The sequence below is a fragment of the Anguilla rostrata genome, unplaced genomic scaffold, assembly GCF_018555375.3.
Source record: "Anguilla rostrata isolate EN2019 unplaced genomic scaffold, ASM1855537v3 scaf0996, whole genome shotgun sequence".
In the NCBI taxonomy this organism is placed as follows: Eukaryota; Metazoa; Chordata; class Actinopteri; order Anguilliformes; family Anguillidae; genus Anguilla; species Anguilla rostrata.
Window position 1 is genome coordinate 1 of NW_026986349.1, and position 15,330 is coordinate 15,330.

The 15,330-nt window shown below is 44.7% G+C and overlaps 1 protein-coding gene across 1 annotated transcript; it reads right to left on the reverse strand.

Moving 5' to 3' along the window:
* Positions 1-28: 28 nt before the first annotated feature.
* Positions 29-1,454, reverse strand: LOC135246962 (uncharacterized; the record flags this gene model as incomplete). The annotated part of the gene is made up of 2 exons (XM_064320241.1): positions 266-1,454; positions 29-144 (listed from the first exon to the last, which is right to left on the reverse strand). Coding segments are annotated over exons 1-2 (878 nt in total), but the record flags the coding sequence as incomplete, so codon positions are not given.
* Positions 1,455-15,330: the final 13,876 nt, after the last annotated feature.

Here is a 15,330-nt window from a genome sequence, read left to right on the forward strand (position 1 = left end):
GGCCGACAACACGAACCACCTGCCCCACCTCCATGAGCGGGCACTCTCGGCGCAGGTGACCCGGTTGTCCGCACCGCCAACACCCCGGTCCGGGCGTCTGAGGAGCTCTCTGTGGTTCGAACCCCGCCGCCACTGAGCCTGGGGCTGGGGAAACAAAAAAAGGGTTGTTACGGGAAAAGGAGGGGGTTTGGGCACGGGGAAGGGAGGAAGGAAGGGGGGGAGGAAGGGAACGAGGAGGGGCTCTTCGGCGCGGAGTCGTGTCTGCCCGTCCTTGCTGCTGCTGCTGCTGCTGCTGCTGCTGGTGCTGGGACTGGCCGCGGGGGTAGAGCGCCAGGTGGTCCTCCGCCAGGGTGACGGCGGCCGCCAACCCGGTCGGTCGATGGCACCTCACCCAGTTCGCTGTTTCCCCCGGGAGGCCATCGATAAATCGTTCCAGTGTCACCAGCTCTACCACTCCGTCGGCTGACCGGAGTTCCGGTCGGAGCCACCGTCGGGCCATATCCAGCAGTCTCTGGGCGTAGGCGAATGGCCGGTCCTCTCCTGCCAGAGCCGTCTGACGGAACCGCCGCCGGTGCTCTTCCGGGCTGTACCCCAGGCGGTCCAGGACCGCCTTCTTTAAGTTTTGGTAGACAGCCCGCGCGGTGGGGGGTAAGCTGTGCGCCGCCTGTTGGGCTTCCCCAGTCAAGAGGGGCAGGAGGCGGACGACCCACTCCTCCTCCGGCCACTGACTCGCCTTCGCTGCCACTTCAAACCCCTCCAGGAATGCCTCAGCATCGTCCTCCGGGGTCATTTTAGGCAAGTGAAGAGCTACGGGGGGTTTGTTCTGTCGCTCGCGGGAGCTAGTTTCTCCCGCAGCAGCCAGCTGCAGTAGAGCCTGCGTCTGCAGGGATGTCTGTGCTCGCAGAGCTTCAAGTTGCTCGGCGTGCATCAGCGCCTGTCTCTCTTGCATTGCTGCCATCCCCTCCAGCATCCTCGCAAGCGCCATCACTGGCTGTGCCGGTTCCCCCTGCTCCTGGCTGTGTTCCATTTTTATTATTTTTTTTTTTTTTCTCCTTTGTGCCGTGTGTTTACTTCGAGCCCCCCGCACGGGCCACCACTGTGGCAAATGAGTGCCACCCCTCCTAACCCAAACACACTCACTGGAGACACTGTTTCAGTTCGTAGCACTCGCGTGCTATTTTATTTAAAGCCCGTGGCTTTTCTCCGTTACAGCAATCAAGAGCGCTTTTTTCTCTCGCCGTCTTCTCGCCGGCGCGTCTCTCCTCTCCTCCGGCTTCCGGTCGTGCTTTTAAAAACCCCAGGCTCACTGTTGAAAGCAATCAGAGGCAATCAGCGCAATTAAACAATTAACAATTATCGGCGCTGATTACCTCCAGCTGACAGTTGTGACGAAGGGTCCGAGAGCCGCTCCTCTCACTCTCTCTCTCTCTCTGCAGCCGACGCTCAAACCACGCCCACTCCACCACAAACATGAATGCTAAAATCACCCAACACTAATACATTTGATGACATAGCACAGACAGTGGTCAGAAATGATGAGAACTCAGAGAGAAATACAGCTTAAGGTTTTGGATAGATTACAGCAATGTACAGAGGTTGAGGACTGGATTGTTTTTATGACAAGACATTCAAACGATGAGGGAGTTGGTATGGCAACAGCATTCATTTTGATATTACCGTGGTGTAAAACAACTCCTCCTCCACGGCCAGAGGAGCGGGGTTTTCGCCTCATTTAAATGAATAAATTCTTCAGGTTTCTGCCATGTCTCAGTTAAACACATTATGTCAACTTTTTGATCGGTAATGTAATCATTTAGCAGCGGTGCTTTGTTGTTCAACGACCGTACGTTGAAAAGACCGAATTTAAAATAGCTATTCTTAAAATCAATCTGTGCGGAAAGCAATGGGCGAAGTACACTGCAGTCCACCCCACGTTTGACAACATTGAGTCACGCGGAGCGGGAGGTAGACCAGAGGGAGGGAATGTTCGTTTTGCTGTAGGTAAAGTTCCGATGAGAGCTGCGGTGTAGATATTTCGGACGGGATACTATGTCCAAATCACTGCGTACAAGCAAGTCAGGAGGAATTCTGGTCTTAGTCGGTTTTAAACGAAGAAGTTCCATAAATGAGTATTGCAGTGCCCGGTTGGTAATTATGGTAGCACTTAGGATGATCCAAAAAAATGGATTAGTCTACATTTTGGCTGCAGGGCGCGCTAAGAGATCACCGTAGAGCTCGGGAGCAGAACCCGTACCTCGTTCCCCGAAGAGCACTGAGACAGAACAACTCCAACCTATCACTATGCCCCAACCAGCAAGCAATGACAGTAGGAAAGCGGAGAACTTTACTCACCGAGCTGAGTGCTGGCGGCCCACAAACTCAAGGACATAGCTGTAGCTAGCACGTCAAGCGAGGCCGAAAGGGTAGCAGGAGACCAGGCGAGTGTCAGCTACAAGTGTCAGTCGGGGACACGGACAGGTACATTCGGAACAGGTGATAGTAGCTGCAGAAGTAGTTAACCCGCGATCGGAAACAGCCAGACAGCGATCACAGAACTGGATTCCAGAGGGCGGGAGGCAGGCAAGGGAAGCTGGCAGCAGTGGCCTCGCTAGTCAGCACGGTGAAGGCCGGTGATTGGCAAACAGAGGTAGGGTGAACCGGTGGATGTGAGAGCGGGTTGGGTAGGATCCAAGTCAGAACTCACAGCGATGTAAGAAAAAGTAAATAAATAAAATAAAATAAAATAAAATAAAATAAAATAAAAATCAAACGGCAGTACAAAATAGATCGAGGATTGACGATAGTTTCTTGAATACTCAGAAAATAAAAAATAAAAATGCGCTAAAGACAGGTAGAAAGACAGACAGGTACAAGAGCAGGAGAGCAGCGCCAGCTAGCAGCGCCAGCGTTCACTCAACTGGAAATGAGTATAATTAAACCTGAAAATTATTCAACTTGTTATAGCATTGTAACACTGAGCTACTGAAAATGGGCAATGCAAATACTAACTGCACTGGTTATTGTAATACTGGAGTGCCTGTGGGCTCCAGAATTAAAACCCATTTCTTGTAGGTCTCTTCATTTTTTTGTCTTTTGCAATAATTGTTTGAAAGTATTTCTTGGCCATTCGTGAATGTAAAACAGTAATAAAATGACACATCAGCAAAGAATTCACAGATTGTTGTGCCGATAACTAAGAGCAGTGAAATGTTGCAATGGATTTTCCAAGACATCCCAAAACCTTTCCAAATTGCAAATTTAGGTAGTGTTTTGAACAGGTTATCTACACTACAAAAGAAGTTTTCTTCTCTCAAAATCACATATTTTGAATAAATAACTGAGGTGAATCAGTTCTAACATGTTTTTGGGAGTTAATATCTTACAGCAGTTAACATTATGCTGAATGTTGAAATACAAATGTTACAGTAGCTGGCAGGAATTAGCAGAAATTATAACAGAAAACTAATATTAGTTTGAGTTGAACTTGCTTTGCTGCTGCTGCCGTTATTCACTTAGCTAGAGATTTCATCCATTAGATGCTTTGCAAAAGAAAGAGACGGTCTATATCTGTTGCTGCTGCAGCGGCTGATTGCAATGTCAGCTGCAAGTGTGTTGTTTATATTCCGAACATTCCACTAGTGTTAATTAATGGGAAATTTTCTTGGTAAACATAAATAAAATATAAATAAATATGGCAAATATCTCAAAAATATTTGCACTACTGACAAGAAAAGCACAAGCAACTAGGTGAAGCTACGAGATAAAAAAGGTAGGCTAGGTCTTGCTGAAAAACTGTAGGAGGAGTAGCGTACAGTATGTTGACTTGATGTGGAATAAGAAGAAATAATAAGGAGAACACTAAATTCACTTCAGTAAACTTACATGCCCACCAGTATGGCTCTCACATGGTCTAGAGCACACTCTCCAAACCAATCGGAACTTTCTAAATATGGAAATAATGCCTCTAATTGAGCTTTGCCTTTTCGAACTCTTCAATTACTTTTATCACACTGCAGAAACCTTTTCTTCGATCCACCATAATTATTAATTCATTTCATAGTACAATGCTAAGCTGTTTTGAGAGCGAGCTCGCTTCAGTCTGCATGCACTCTTTGCTTGTCAGCACAATCTGTATTACGCACAGGGAGTGGAGGGAGATACGCACTTAGGTTACTAGCAAATGGCTGGACCCCCAGACAGCAGTGAGGGCTCATTTGACAGGTCAATCAATTAATTTTTATTTGTATAGCGTTTTTAACAATGGAGCTTCGTCACAAAGCAGCTTTACAGAGATCCGGTCCCCAAAGATTAAGCCTAGGGCAACAGTGGCAAGGAAAAACTCCCTGACTGATAACAGGAAGAAACCTTGAGCAGAACCGGACTCAGAGGGGGAACCCATCTGCCGCAGGCAGGCCCCGGTTTGTTATGGGAATGGCTTACATGAAAACAGATAAATTATAATATATATAATTTATCTGTTTTATAATATGATAACAGCCAATCCAGTATTAATTAAGTCCAAGCAAAGGTGACTCCGGTCACATAGAGAGATAGGCAGGAACATCAATGGGTGGCAGGGTCAGACAGAGGGACAGGCTTGGTGCTACAGCTGAAACAACAGTGGCAGGAGGCGGGGGTGCCCAGCTGGTCTAGCTGGTCTAGGGCTGGAGCTCCGGGCCGGGGGGGGGGGGGGGGGGGGGATGCTCAGCAAACTTGGGCTAGAGCTGCGGGCTGGTGCCCAGAGCCGAGGAAGACGAAAAAAAAATTGTTAGGGGGTTCAAATGGTAGATTAGCAAGCAGAGCAGAAGAGACAGAGGTGCCTGCGTGCGATAAGGAAAACCCCAGCAGAATAAGGCTATGGCAGCATAGCTAAGGGAAACAGTGGCAGGGGCCAACGCAGCCATGAGGGCAGGCTTGAGACAGTCATCACCAGACCATGACCGGTTCAGCTTAACACAGCACTACCAATGATGATCCAGTGACAGCACTAACCGCTCAGTCCACCAGAGACTCTATAGCTATGCCCGTCACCCACTCCTGCCCCTCAAATATAGGAGAGACTAAAAAGGTACGTTTTGAGCCTAGCTTTAAATAAGGTGATAGTGTCTGCGCCCCGAACATGGGCAGGTGACAGTCTTGTTTAATTCATTCTGCAACTTGATTGACTTAAAAGTAAACCTATCGCTGTTCAGATAACCAAATGCCTACTGAACAAAATAGTATATGTAAAGACAGCATCGGGTGGTCAGATAAGTTTCAGGTGGATGCTTGACTGATTGAGTTGAAAATGGCGCCTGAACTGGCTAACAGTCTTAGTTTGAATATGAGCTGTTTGTGCCTCACCCTTGTATTTTCTCAAACGTGACAAATTAACCCACACTGGAATCCTAGAGACTCGGGCCGCTGATGGTGTGGTCAACAGAACTGTGTATGGTCCGGTCCGGTTAGGTTCAAGTTAGGTTCATCGGCCATTATTTGACTTTTTTGACGACATCGGGATCGGCAGTTATGCCACCGATGTGTCCCGATATTTTAAGATATAAGTATAATAAACAACAATACAATGATTATTTATCTGTACTTGTCTGTTCGAACCTTGTAATTGCTATTTACTAGAATTATCCAGTAGAGGAAGCTCTAATACAAGTGTGAACTGCAGCAGCTGACGCGCTACTTCTCTAATAAGACGTTTGTCACTCGTGCCTCATCCAATATTCTCCACTGCAAGACTTGTCTGCACAGATTCGATTGCCGCAATAAAGGTATGTATATTTAGTGAAAGTTTTTAATTAAATGCGTTTATACGACCACTATGTTTATCAATCCGCATTATCAAGCGAGCTAGCTAGCTAACATATTTGGTTCACTTTAGCAAGCTAGCTGGCTAGCAAGCCTTTATGAAGTGGCAGTGAGCACATAAGCAGCGTAGGATCTACATTTCCAGAGGACATCGCTGTATTCTAAACTAAATAACCTGCCAAAAAAAAGGTGATTGAATGCATCACACATTTGTTTTTTTATCTGAGATAATGATATTAGCTACTATATGCTGCTGTGTCAGTAGCCAACGCGTTATTGCAAGCGAGTGTGTCATCTAGTCACGCGTCATCGTAGCAAGCTAACCAGACAGTAAAAACGCAGATAAAACACTTCTAACATGGATCATTTTAAGCCATGTTATCTAGCTTTGTCGTGATAACATGAGAGAAGGATTGCTGTTGGAGAAGTGAATCAACCAACAGTTAGCGCGGGTAACCTGCACGAAAGCGCATTGTAGTTTCTTTCACGTATTTCATCCAGTCAATTTAATCTCATCTAACGTTACACTTGATTCACTCTTTAGCTCCGCTAGATAATGTCTTACTGTTTGAGATCATGTAGTAGAAATAAAATAAGAAAATATAATTCATTTAACTTACTGAGAATATATAATAAGAAATAATGAGGCTGTGTCAATAGCTAATGCGTTATTGCGAGCGAGTGTGTCATCTAGTCACGCGTCAGAGCGCATTGTAGTTATTTTCACCACCGAATTCTTATGGACAGGGAAGCTCGCTAGATAGTCTTACTCTTTGAGAACATGTAGTAGGAATAAAATAAGAAAATATAATTAATGTACTGAGAATAGATACTAAGAAATAATAACAAATTAATAACAACGACAATAATAATAATATTCATAAAAATACATATTCAAAGCTGGAAAACTGATTTTTTTAAATTAATTTTTTTATAGATGGCTGGAAAAGAAAGGAGTAAAAGCAAGGTGTGGAGTTATTTTGATTTCACACTTAAAGATGGTGTTAATATATATATTTAATTTAATATCATCTCACTTTTTTATCTAAAAATATCTTTGTGTGTGTATTTTAATTTTTATTTGTTTGCTTATAAGTTAAATGTTCTTAGATATAGAAACTTTAATAAAATATAGGTTTTTCAAATTGATTTGAAAATGTTGCACTTTTTGACAAAATATCGGTCAAAACATCGGTAATCGGTGGGCTAGGACTCTCCAAAATCAGGATCGGCATCGGACCCAAAAATCTGGCATCAGTCAGGCTCTAATATATATACAACAAATACCATAAACAAAACAAAAACAAGTAAACAAAACACAGTAGGCTATGCCTAGTAGGCCCTACTTGTTGAAATAAGCTGCGTGTCTAGATGACCATTCAGCACACACAGAAAATAGAAATTCTGCCCCAGGAGGACTTTTCCTCTGGCTTATATAGCCCAAGCCCCTCCCCTGGCAATCCTATTACAAAAAAAAATAAAGTTTCTTCTCTTTATCATTATGTCTTATTTCATATTTACATTTCAAGAACCAACAATAAATAATTACTATGCATAAACAAATGAATGTGAATAATGAATTGCCCATTACGGAAAACAAAAGCAAATGCATACATCCTCCCCCCTTGGGATTTCACACATGACGTGTCCTAAACACCCCCATGAAAAAGCCCTATGGTATGGCTCTCGCTTCCTTGGAAGGCTTCCAGAAAAACCGGCTGTATGTCTGGTTAGTGTTTGCTAACTTTTCATATAATGCAAAATAAAACAATGTTTAACATGAATGTTACATTTTACCTTCAATAATTTAACTTTTTTCCCCCCACAAATTTACGACAAACAACGGTACCGCTACTAATTTCATTTAACAGAAATTGCGGTCGTTTAAAAAAAAAAAAAAAGTATTTTAAATTCGCGGTAAAACGATCATTGTTTCTTTTCCGTTTTTGCCACATTTTCTCGTTCTCATTCATTTACAATTCACCTTCAGAACACACACAAACAAAGGTAAGTACATTTGTCCTTCAGGTTACTTTATATGGTTGAAATGTTGCGTGCAATTAAAAAGAACACAACGGGTTTGAAATGCATTGGACCATGTGGGCATGCTTAAAACTGTAAATGTCCACAGGTCATGGTTTCACCCCATGACAATTGTCATCCCCAAGCCTCCTCCAATTGTCCATCCATAACCACTTCTCTGCTCGTGGTGCTAGATCAGGGGTCGGGAACCTTTTTGACTGGGAGAGCCATAAAAGCCAAATATTTCTAAATATATTTCATTGAGAGCCATATAGTATTTTTAACGTATAATAAATTAAATATGTCTTACTTTTAATGCGACTTCTGGTGCTGCATGGTTTTGCTGATGGCCTTGTAGTCTGGTTCATACGTGGTGAGGTTGAGCTTCATGCAGGCGTTGAGGCTTCCATCAGTTAAACGTGAGCGTAGGTTGGTCTTAATCCTCATAGGCGAGAATGACTGCTCACATGCATATGTAGAGCCAAACACGGTCAATACGGCAATACTCACACGCTGCATTGTGTGGTATGTCACAGGAAGCTCGTTCCAAGTTTTAAGAATCAGCTGGTCTTCAGGTTGAAGATTTTTCATTTCTGTCCACTTGTGTTCCCTCGCCAGCTCTGCTCGCTGTCGCGCAAGACTTTCCAACTCTCGATTAAGTGACTTGAACTTACTCATCCACATGTCTGATGCCTTCAGGTCAGCAACTTCCAGCTCAAAGTCTCCGATAGAGACCCCGGGGATGCATGTCAGGTCGACTTTGTCCACTGCACACTCATGTGGATGAGTGATGAACTTGAAAAGACCAGTGCGTGCACAAAATTCTCCAAAACGTGCTTTGAATGACTGCAGGAGATTGGACGTAAAGCCAGCTAGCTGCTGGAGATCCAGATGTTGAGTGGAGTCACTTGCTAAGCATGCATCTCTAAATTGTCGCAGTCTTTCAAAGTGCAGAAGACGACCTGTTTCAATGTCCCTGAGAAAGACTTCCAGCTTGCTTTCAAATGCAAACACTGCTTGTTGAAGGGATGAGATTGTATTTCCAATACCTTGCATTTTCACATTGAGCTGGTTCAGATGGCCAGTTATGTCCACGAGATAGTGAAACTGCAGGAGCCAGTCAGTGTTGTCTAGTTCAGGATGCTTGACGCCTTTCATTTCAAGAAAAGTCTGGATTTCACTCAGGCAAGCTGCAAAACGGCTGAGCACCTTCCCCCTTGACAACCAACGCACGTTGTTGTGTAAAAGCAGACCGGGATAATGATTCCCAACTTCTTCTAACAGAGCTTTAAACTGGCGATCATTTAAAGCTCGGGCAACAATAAAGTTGACCACTCGAATGACCAGCGACATCACCTCACCAAGCTCCTGGCCACACGTCTGAGCGCAAAGCGCCTCCTGGTGCAGGATGCAATGAAAACTTAGGATGGCTCTCTTTTCATGTTCACGGAGAAGCGCTACAAATCCTTTGTTCTTCCCCAACATACAGGGTGCACCATCAGTACAGACAGAAATAAGTTTATCCATCGGTAGTTTTTTTTCTTTAGCAAACTCCATGAAAGACGTGAATAAATCCTCTCCTCTTGTTGTCCCTTTCATTGGCAAAACAGCCAAGCTTTCCTCACGCAGTGTGTCACCTGCAGCATACCTGGCAATTATACTGAACTGAGATAGATGGCTAACGTCTGTTGACTCATCTAACGCGAGAGAAAAGTATGTCCCGGCGTTTATGTCCTTAATTTGTGTTTCCTCGACTTGATTTGCCATCATGATGCTACGATCGTGAACAGTTCTTGCTGACAGAGGCATGTCTTTTATTCGTTTGATTATCTTGTCTTTATTTGGGAAGTCATCAAACAGTTCATTGGCCACATCAAGCATGAATGTTTTGGCATACTCGCCATCTGTGAATGGCTTTCCATTCCTTACTATTGCCAAAGCACCCGCAAAGCTAGCGGAATTCCCGTCACCTTGCTTGGTCCACACACGTAGTTGCTGCTGACTCGTCTGCACTCTCCGCTGTAGCTCTTCGCATGCCTTTTTCCTGCTGTCCCCCGCTGGATATTTCGATGCAAATGAAGCATGGTGCGTATCGAAGTGCCGCTTTATATTTGACCGTTTCATCGATGCAATTTTATCATTGCATATTAGACATACCGCAGATCCTGCTCTCTCCACAAATGCAAATTCCTCTGTCCACACAGCCTGGAATGCACGGTAATCATCGTCTTTTTTTCTTTTCGCCATCTTTTCCGTTACAAGGGTTGAAGCGGATAAACTAGTTGGCTATCTGATCAAATGGATTTCTTCACCTTTACAATGACCCGTGACATGCTCGCGAGCCATTGGTTCCCGACCCACGGGTCACGGGTCACGGGACCTGTGACCCGTGAAATTTATCTTCAAAACTAATTTCTGTTTACTTTAAAATGACACAGTATTATTGAGCAATATCTCAAGTATTTTAAAATCAGTTCCAAATTGATTTTATTTTTTATTTTTTATTTTTTATTATTATTTTTTTTTTCAACTCAAAATTGTCTGGGAGCCATATGCCGTCACCGGAAGAGCCATATATGGCTCGCGAGCCATAGGTTCCCGACTGCTGTGCTAGATGCTGAAGCTGCTCTTACTAAAAAATGTTTTACTTTGGTTTAATTTTGTTTGCTTGCTTTTCCTGTACTGCAGCCAAGGCCGCTGTTACCGCTCCCTCTGTGGCTGCTCTTTTAGCCCGTTCATCAGCGCACCTATTCCCTTCTGTGTGCGGGTCTGTTCTTTTGGTGTGTGCCTTTACTTTTATTACTGCTACTCACCCAAACGCAGAGCGTGAATCAGTGTAAGTGTTTATGTCATAGCCTATCATTGCGTCACATGCCTCTGCTATCGCATACAATTCTGCCACTTGTGCGGACTGTCCTGTTCGCTGCCCGTGTCTTATCAATGCCCCGTCCTGTGTGCACACTGCCCACCTCGTGTGTCGTTTCCTGTCAACATAAAAAGAAGATCCATCGACGTACAGGTCAAGTGCCTCTGCTATCGGTATTTCCATTACCTTAGATGTGTTACCTGGTTCTATTTCAACACAGCAGTGATGAGGCTCACCCTTATCTGGTGATGGCAGCAGTGTGGTTGGATTCAACTTTGCCATTTTGGCTCAGCATGTCTGCCATGTGTAAAGGTTCAGTTTATAAACAACAAAAGGGCTAGCACATTAAGTGCACTTTACTTTCATTACATTACATTACATTCATTTGGCAGACGCTTTTATCCAAAGCGACGTACAAAAAAAGTGCATTTTCATGATCGTAGACAACTGCTGAACACGGGTTCAGTAAGGTACAATTACTTATTTTGTACAGCTATTTCTAGCCGAGAACAATGAACACTATTCTGGTCTAACATCTGCAAAGCCAACTAGGCAGAAGAATAAGCTACAGTATTAGGACAAATACAAATTACCAAGAAGTGCAGGGATGGGGCAACATGTAACAAGTGACAGGAAAAAGGGTTTTTTTTTTTATTTTTTTATATATATACAGCATGGTGGTGGTTAGTCTAGGTAAAGTCTGAAGAGATGAGTCTTCAGGCCACGGCGGAAGATGGATAGTGAGGGGGAGGTTCGGAGAGGGACGGGGAGTTCGTTCCACCACTGGGGAGCTAGGGTGGAGAAGCTCTGTGATCCCTTTAGGCGGGTGGGAGGGGTTACAAGGCGCCCTGCTGCCGCAGAGCGGAGTGGTCGAGCAGGCACATAGAATTGAGTCATGTCCTGCAAGTAGATGGGGGCTGTCCTGTTGGCGGCAGTGTAGGCAAGGTTCAGGGCTTTGAACCGGATCCTGGCAGCGACCGGTAGCCAGTGAAGTGATCGCAGCAGAGGAGTGACGTGGGAGAATTTGGGGAGGTTGTAGATGAGTCGGGCAGCGGCATTCTGAATCATCTGTAGTGGCTGTATGGCACAAGCTGGCAGGTTTGCAAGGAGAGAGTTGCAGTAATCAAGGCGAGAGGTCACCGTAGCCTGGACGAGCAGCTGGGTGGAGTGCGTCGTCAGGTATGGTCGAATCCTCCTGATGTTGGACAGGAGGAATCTGCAGGACCGTGATGTTGCCTTGATGTGCTCCTTGAGGTCCAGTTGGTCATCCAGGACCACCCCCAAGCTCTTGGCAGAGTGAGAGGCAGTCACTGTGGTGCCATCAACCGTGATTGAGAGTTCACGAAGCAAGGAGGTCTTGCACGGGAAGAAGAGCAGCTCAGTTTTGTTGAGGTTGAGCTTCAGATGGTGGCTGGCCATCCAGGTGGAGATGTCAGCCAGGCAGGAAGAGATCTGTCAGGAAGATTGACCTGTGTGGCCGAGGGGGGGAAAGAAAAGAAGAGTTGTGTGTCATCTGCATAACAATGATAGGAAAAGCCATGTGAATTAATGACTGAACCAAGAGATCTGGTGTATAAGGAGAACAGCAGAGGACCCAGTACAGATCCCTGCGGCACTCCCGTAACAAGTGGATGAGAAGCAGAGGCAGACCCCTTCCAGGTGACCTGGTAGGTCCTATCTGCAAGATAGGAAGCAAACCAAGACAGGGCAGTCCCGGCAATTCCCATCCCAGCCAAGGTGGAGAGGAGTATTTTATGGTTGACCGTGTCAAAAGCTGCAGACAGGTCAAGAAGGATCAGGACAGAGGAGAGGCGTGAGGCTCTTGCAGTGGCAAGTGCCTCCGTCACAGCTAGGAGTGCAGTCTCTGTTGAGTGCCCGGATCGGAAGCCAGACTGGTGAGGGTCTAGCAGGTTGTTCTGATGGAGAAAAGAGGTTAATTGTTTAAGAACTGCTCGTTCAAGGGTTTTGGACAGAAAGGGTAGAAGCGATACGGGTCGATAATTCGTTACATCGGAGGGGTCTAAGGTGGGTTTTTTGAGAAGTGGGGTAACACGAGCCATCTTAAAATCAGAGGGAACATGACCAGAGGAGAGAGGAATTAACAATGGAAGACAGATAGGAAGGAGCTCGCTGGAAATGGATTGGAGAACTGTAGATGGGATGGGGTCAAGTGGACAGGTGGTTGCCCGATGAGAGGTGATGAGTTGTAATACATCGGAGTCCTCCAGCATTTCAAAGGAGGTCAGTGTGGCTGTGGGTTTGTCCCGGGGGTTGGGGGCTCACTGGATGGGCGAAGGAGTTCGGATTGTAGCCACCTTTCCTTCAAAGGTGGCCAGAAAGTCATCTGCGGAGAGGGAAGAGGGAGGTGGGGGTGGAGGAGGAATGAGGAGGGAAGAGAAGGTGGAGAATAGTTTGCGTGGATTAGAGACACATGCACTGATCTTAGATTGGAAAAAAGAGGCTTTCGCAGTCGTGAGGGCAGATGTGAAAGTCGCCAGCAGGGTATGGTATGCGGTCAGGTCATCAGAGGATCGGGATTTCCTCCACTTCCTCTCTGCAGCCCGCAGTGATGTTCTGCTGGAGCGTAGTGGCTCAGTCAGCCATGGGCAGGGGGGTGAGGAGCGTGCTGGTTTGGAGACAAGAGGACAAAGTGAGTCGAGGGACTGGGAGAGGCAGGAGTTGAGGGTAGAGGTGGCAACTCAGCGAAGTTTTCCTTTCTTATGTGGCCACCCTTATTGTCAGTGAATATGGGGATGTTGTTTTTGTGCACAGGCCTCTTTATATGTTTTACTCCAAAACGGTGGTTTATTTTACTCCTGTTATTATCAGATGTTGCCAGTTTATGCGGGCCTTATCTATGACACAAGAGGACTAGGAAGAATGCAGCAAACTCCACGCTCTCAGAACCACATGTACACACTCATACACATACGTAGATCTGCACAACCATCACACACACACAATGGCCTTATGCCTGACGTCCAATCAGCTAATCTCAAATCAGCCTTCTCGACAACAATGCTCCTCAACGTGCCACAAGACACTTGATAGCACAAAAATGCTCCTCAACGTGCCACAAGGCACTTGATAGCACAAACCCAGGAATGACACCGCTGTGTCACACTAGCTTTTCAAAACACAGTGATATTCACAACATGTCCTGTCCATACTGTTCCTTTACAAAATGATTTAGGAGTCTCCTCTAAAATTGGTTTGAGGATTATCGACTCTAGTGAGCGTGGCCAGTTTAATAAAAATGATACTCACCCTCTCGTTGATGCTCATTGATCCAATTCAGAAGATATTTCCAAATCCCATCCTCATCCCCAAACTATTAGGACCCAGCTTCTTCTCGTGGAATCAAAGTCAGGACGATGCAGGAAATCACTAAGACAATAAACACTTTACTGAAGAAGGTTAAAGTTTATTGTAATCATACTGGCCAGCGGGAATTTCACTGAAACACAACACAAGTTTGCGGTACAGCAACCCACCACCCACTGGTCTTATGGTCTGGTTTAAATTCCCTCTGGGGCCTTGACTCGGTACGCATGTCCGTCCTATCTGCAAGGAATCTCTTTGTTCCCTAATGGCATCTGTTTTGTCCCTAAACAACCTATTCCCTTAATGTTGCCTGATACCATATGGCATCACTACTTGCAGAGAGGAGAAACACTCCGAACCCATCACCCCTCCTATCATAAACAAGTGTCAGAAGTTTAAGACCTTTAAAATTTGGGGAGAAATTCCAATCCAAATTTTCATTTTTTCTATTAATTTGTATTGGATTACATAGAAGGTTTGTAGTGGGATTATTCAAAAATGGTACAGTGAAATTTCACGAAAATGGGTAGGACATAGAGCAGGACCCCATCTGTTATGAACATGTGTCAAAACTTTGAGATCTTATAAATTTGGGGAGAAATGCCTATTTTAATTTTTTTCAATTAGCCACTATTGGATTACATAGTTTGGAGTGGGATTATTTGAAAACGCTTCAGGAATATTTCACCAAAATCAGGTCACTACTACTTCAGGACCTCTTCTGTCAAAAGTTTGAGACCTTTAAATTTTGAGGAGAATTTGCCATGCATTATGATCATTTTTCAATAGGATTTTATTACTGTATTTGTTTATATAGACAGTTTGGAGTTTTATTTGCGTACGGTGCAGTGATATTTCATCCACACCATTTCACATGTACATTAGTTCCTGTTCTCTCATACATACAGTATGTGATGCAATGGTCAATAGATTTTGAGGAGAGAACAAAATGCATGACACGTATCTGATCTTTCCATATTACAGCTTTAAAAAGACGTGAGAACAGGACATAATTAAAAAAAAATAATTTCACATTACCACCATTGTTAAATTTCTCTCGAGCCGTAGCTCACTTTTAGAAGCACATTATAACCTTTGCAAACATGCAAGGAAGTCTGTGAAAACATTCAATCATATAACTCAACCAATTTACGGTGGACTGGAATTTTTGTATCGGGAGCTAACTTCAGTGTTGTTTTCTTGTAGTTCTCTTCATTTTTGGGAAAAGAAAAAAGTATATTGCTTTCCCTGCATCCAGAGAAGGGTCAATGCTTAGGCATTTTCAATTTAGCTTGCCTCACCTGCACAAAAGTGGCAAG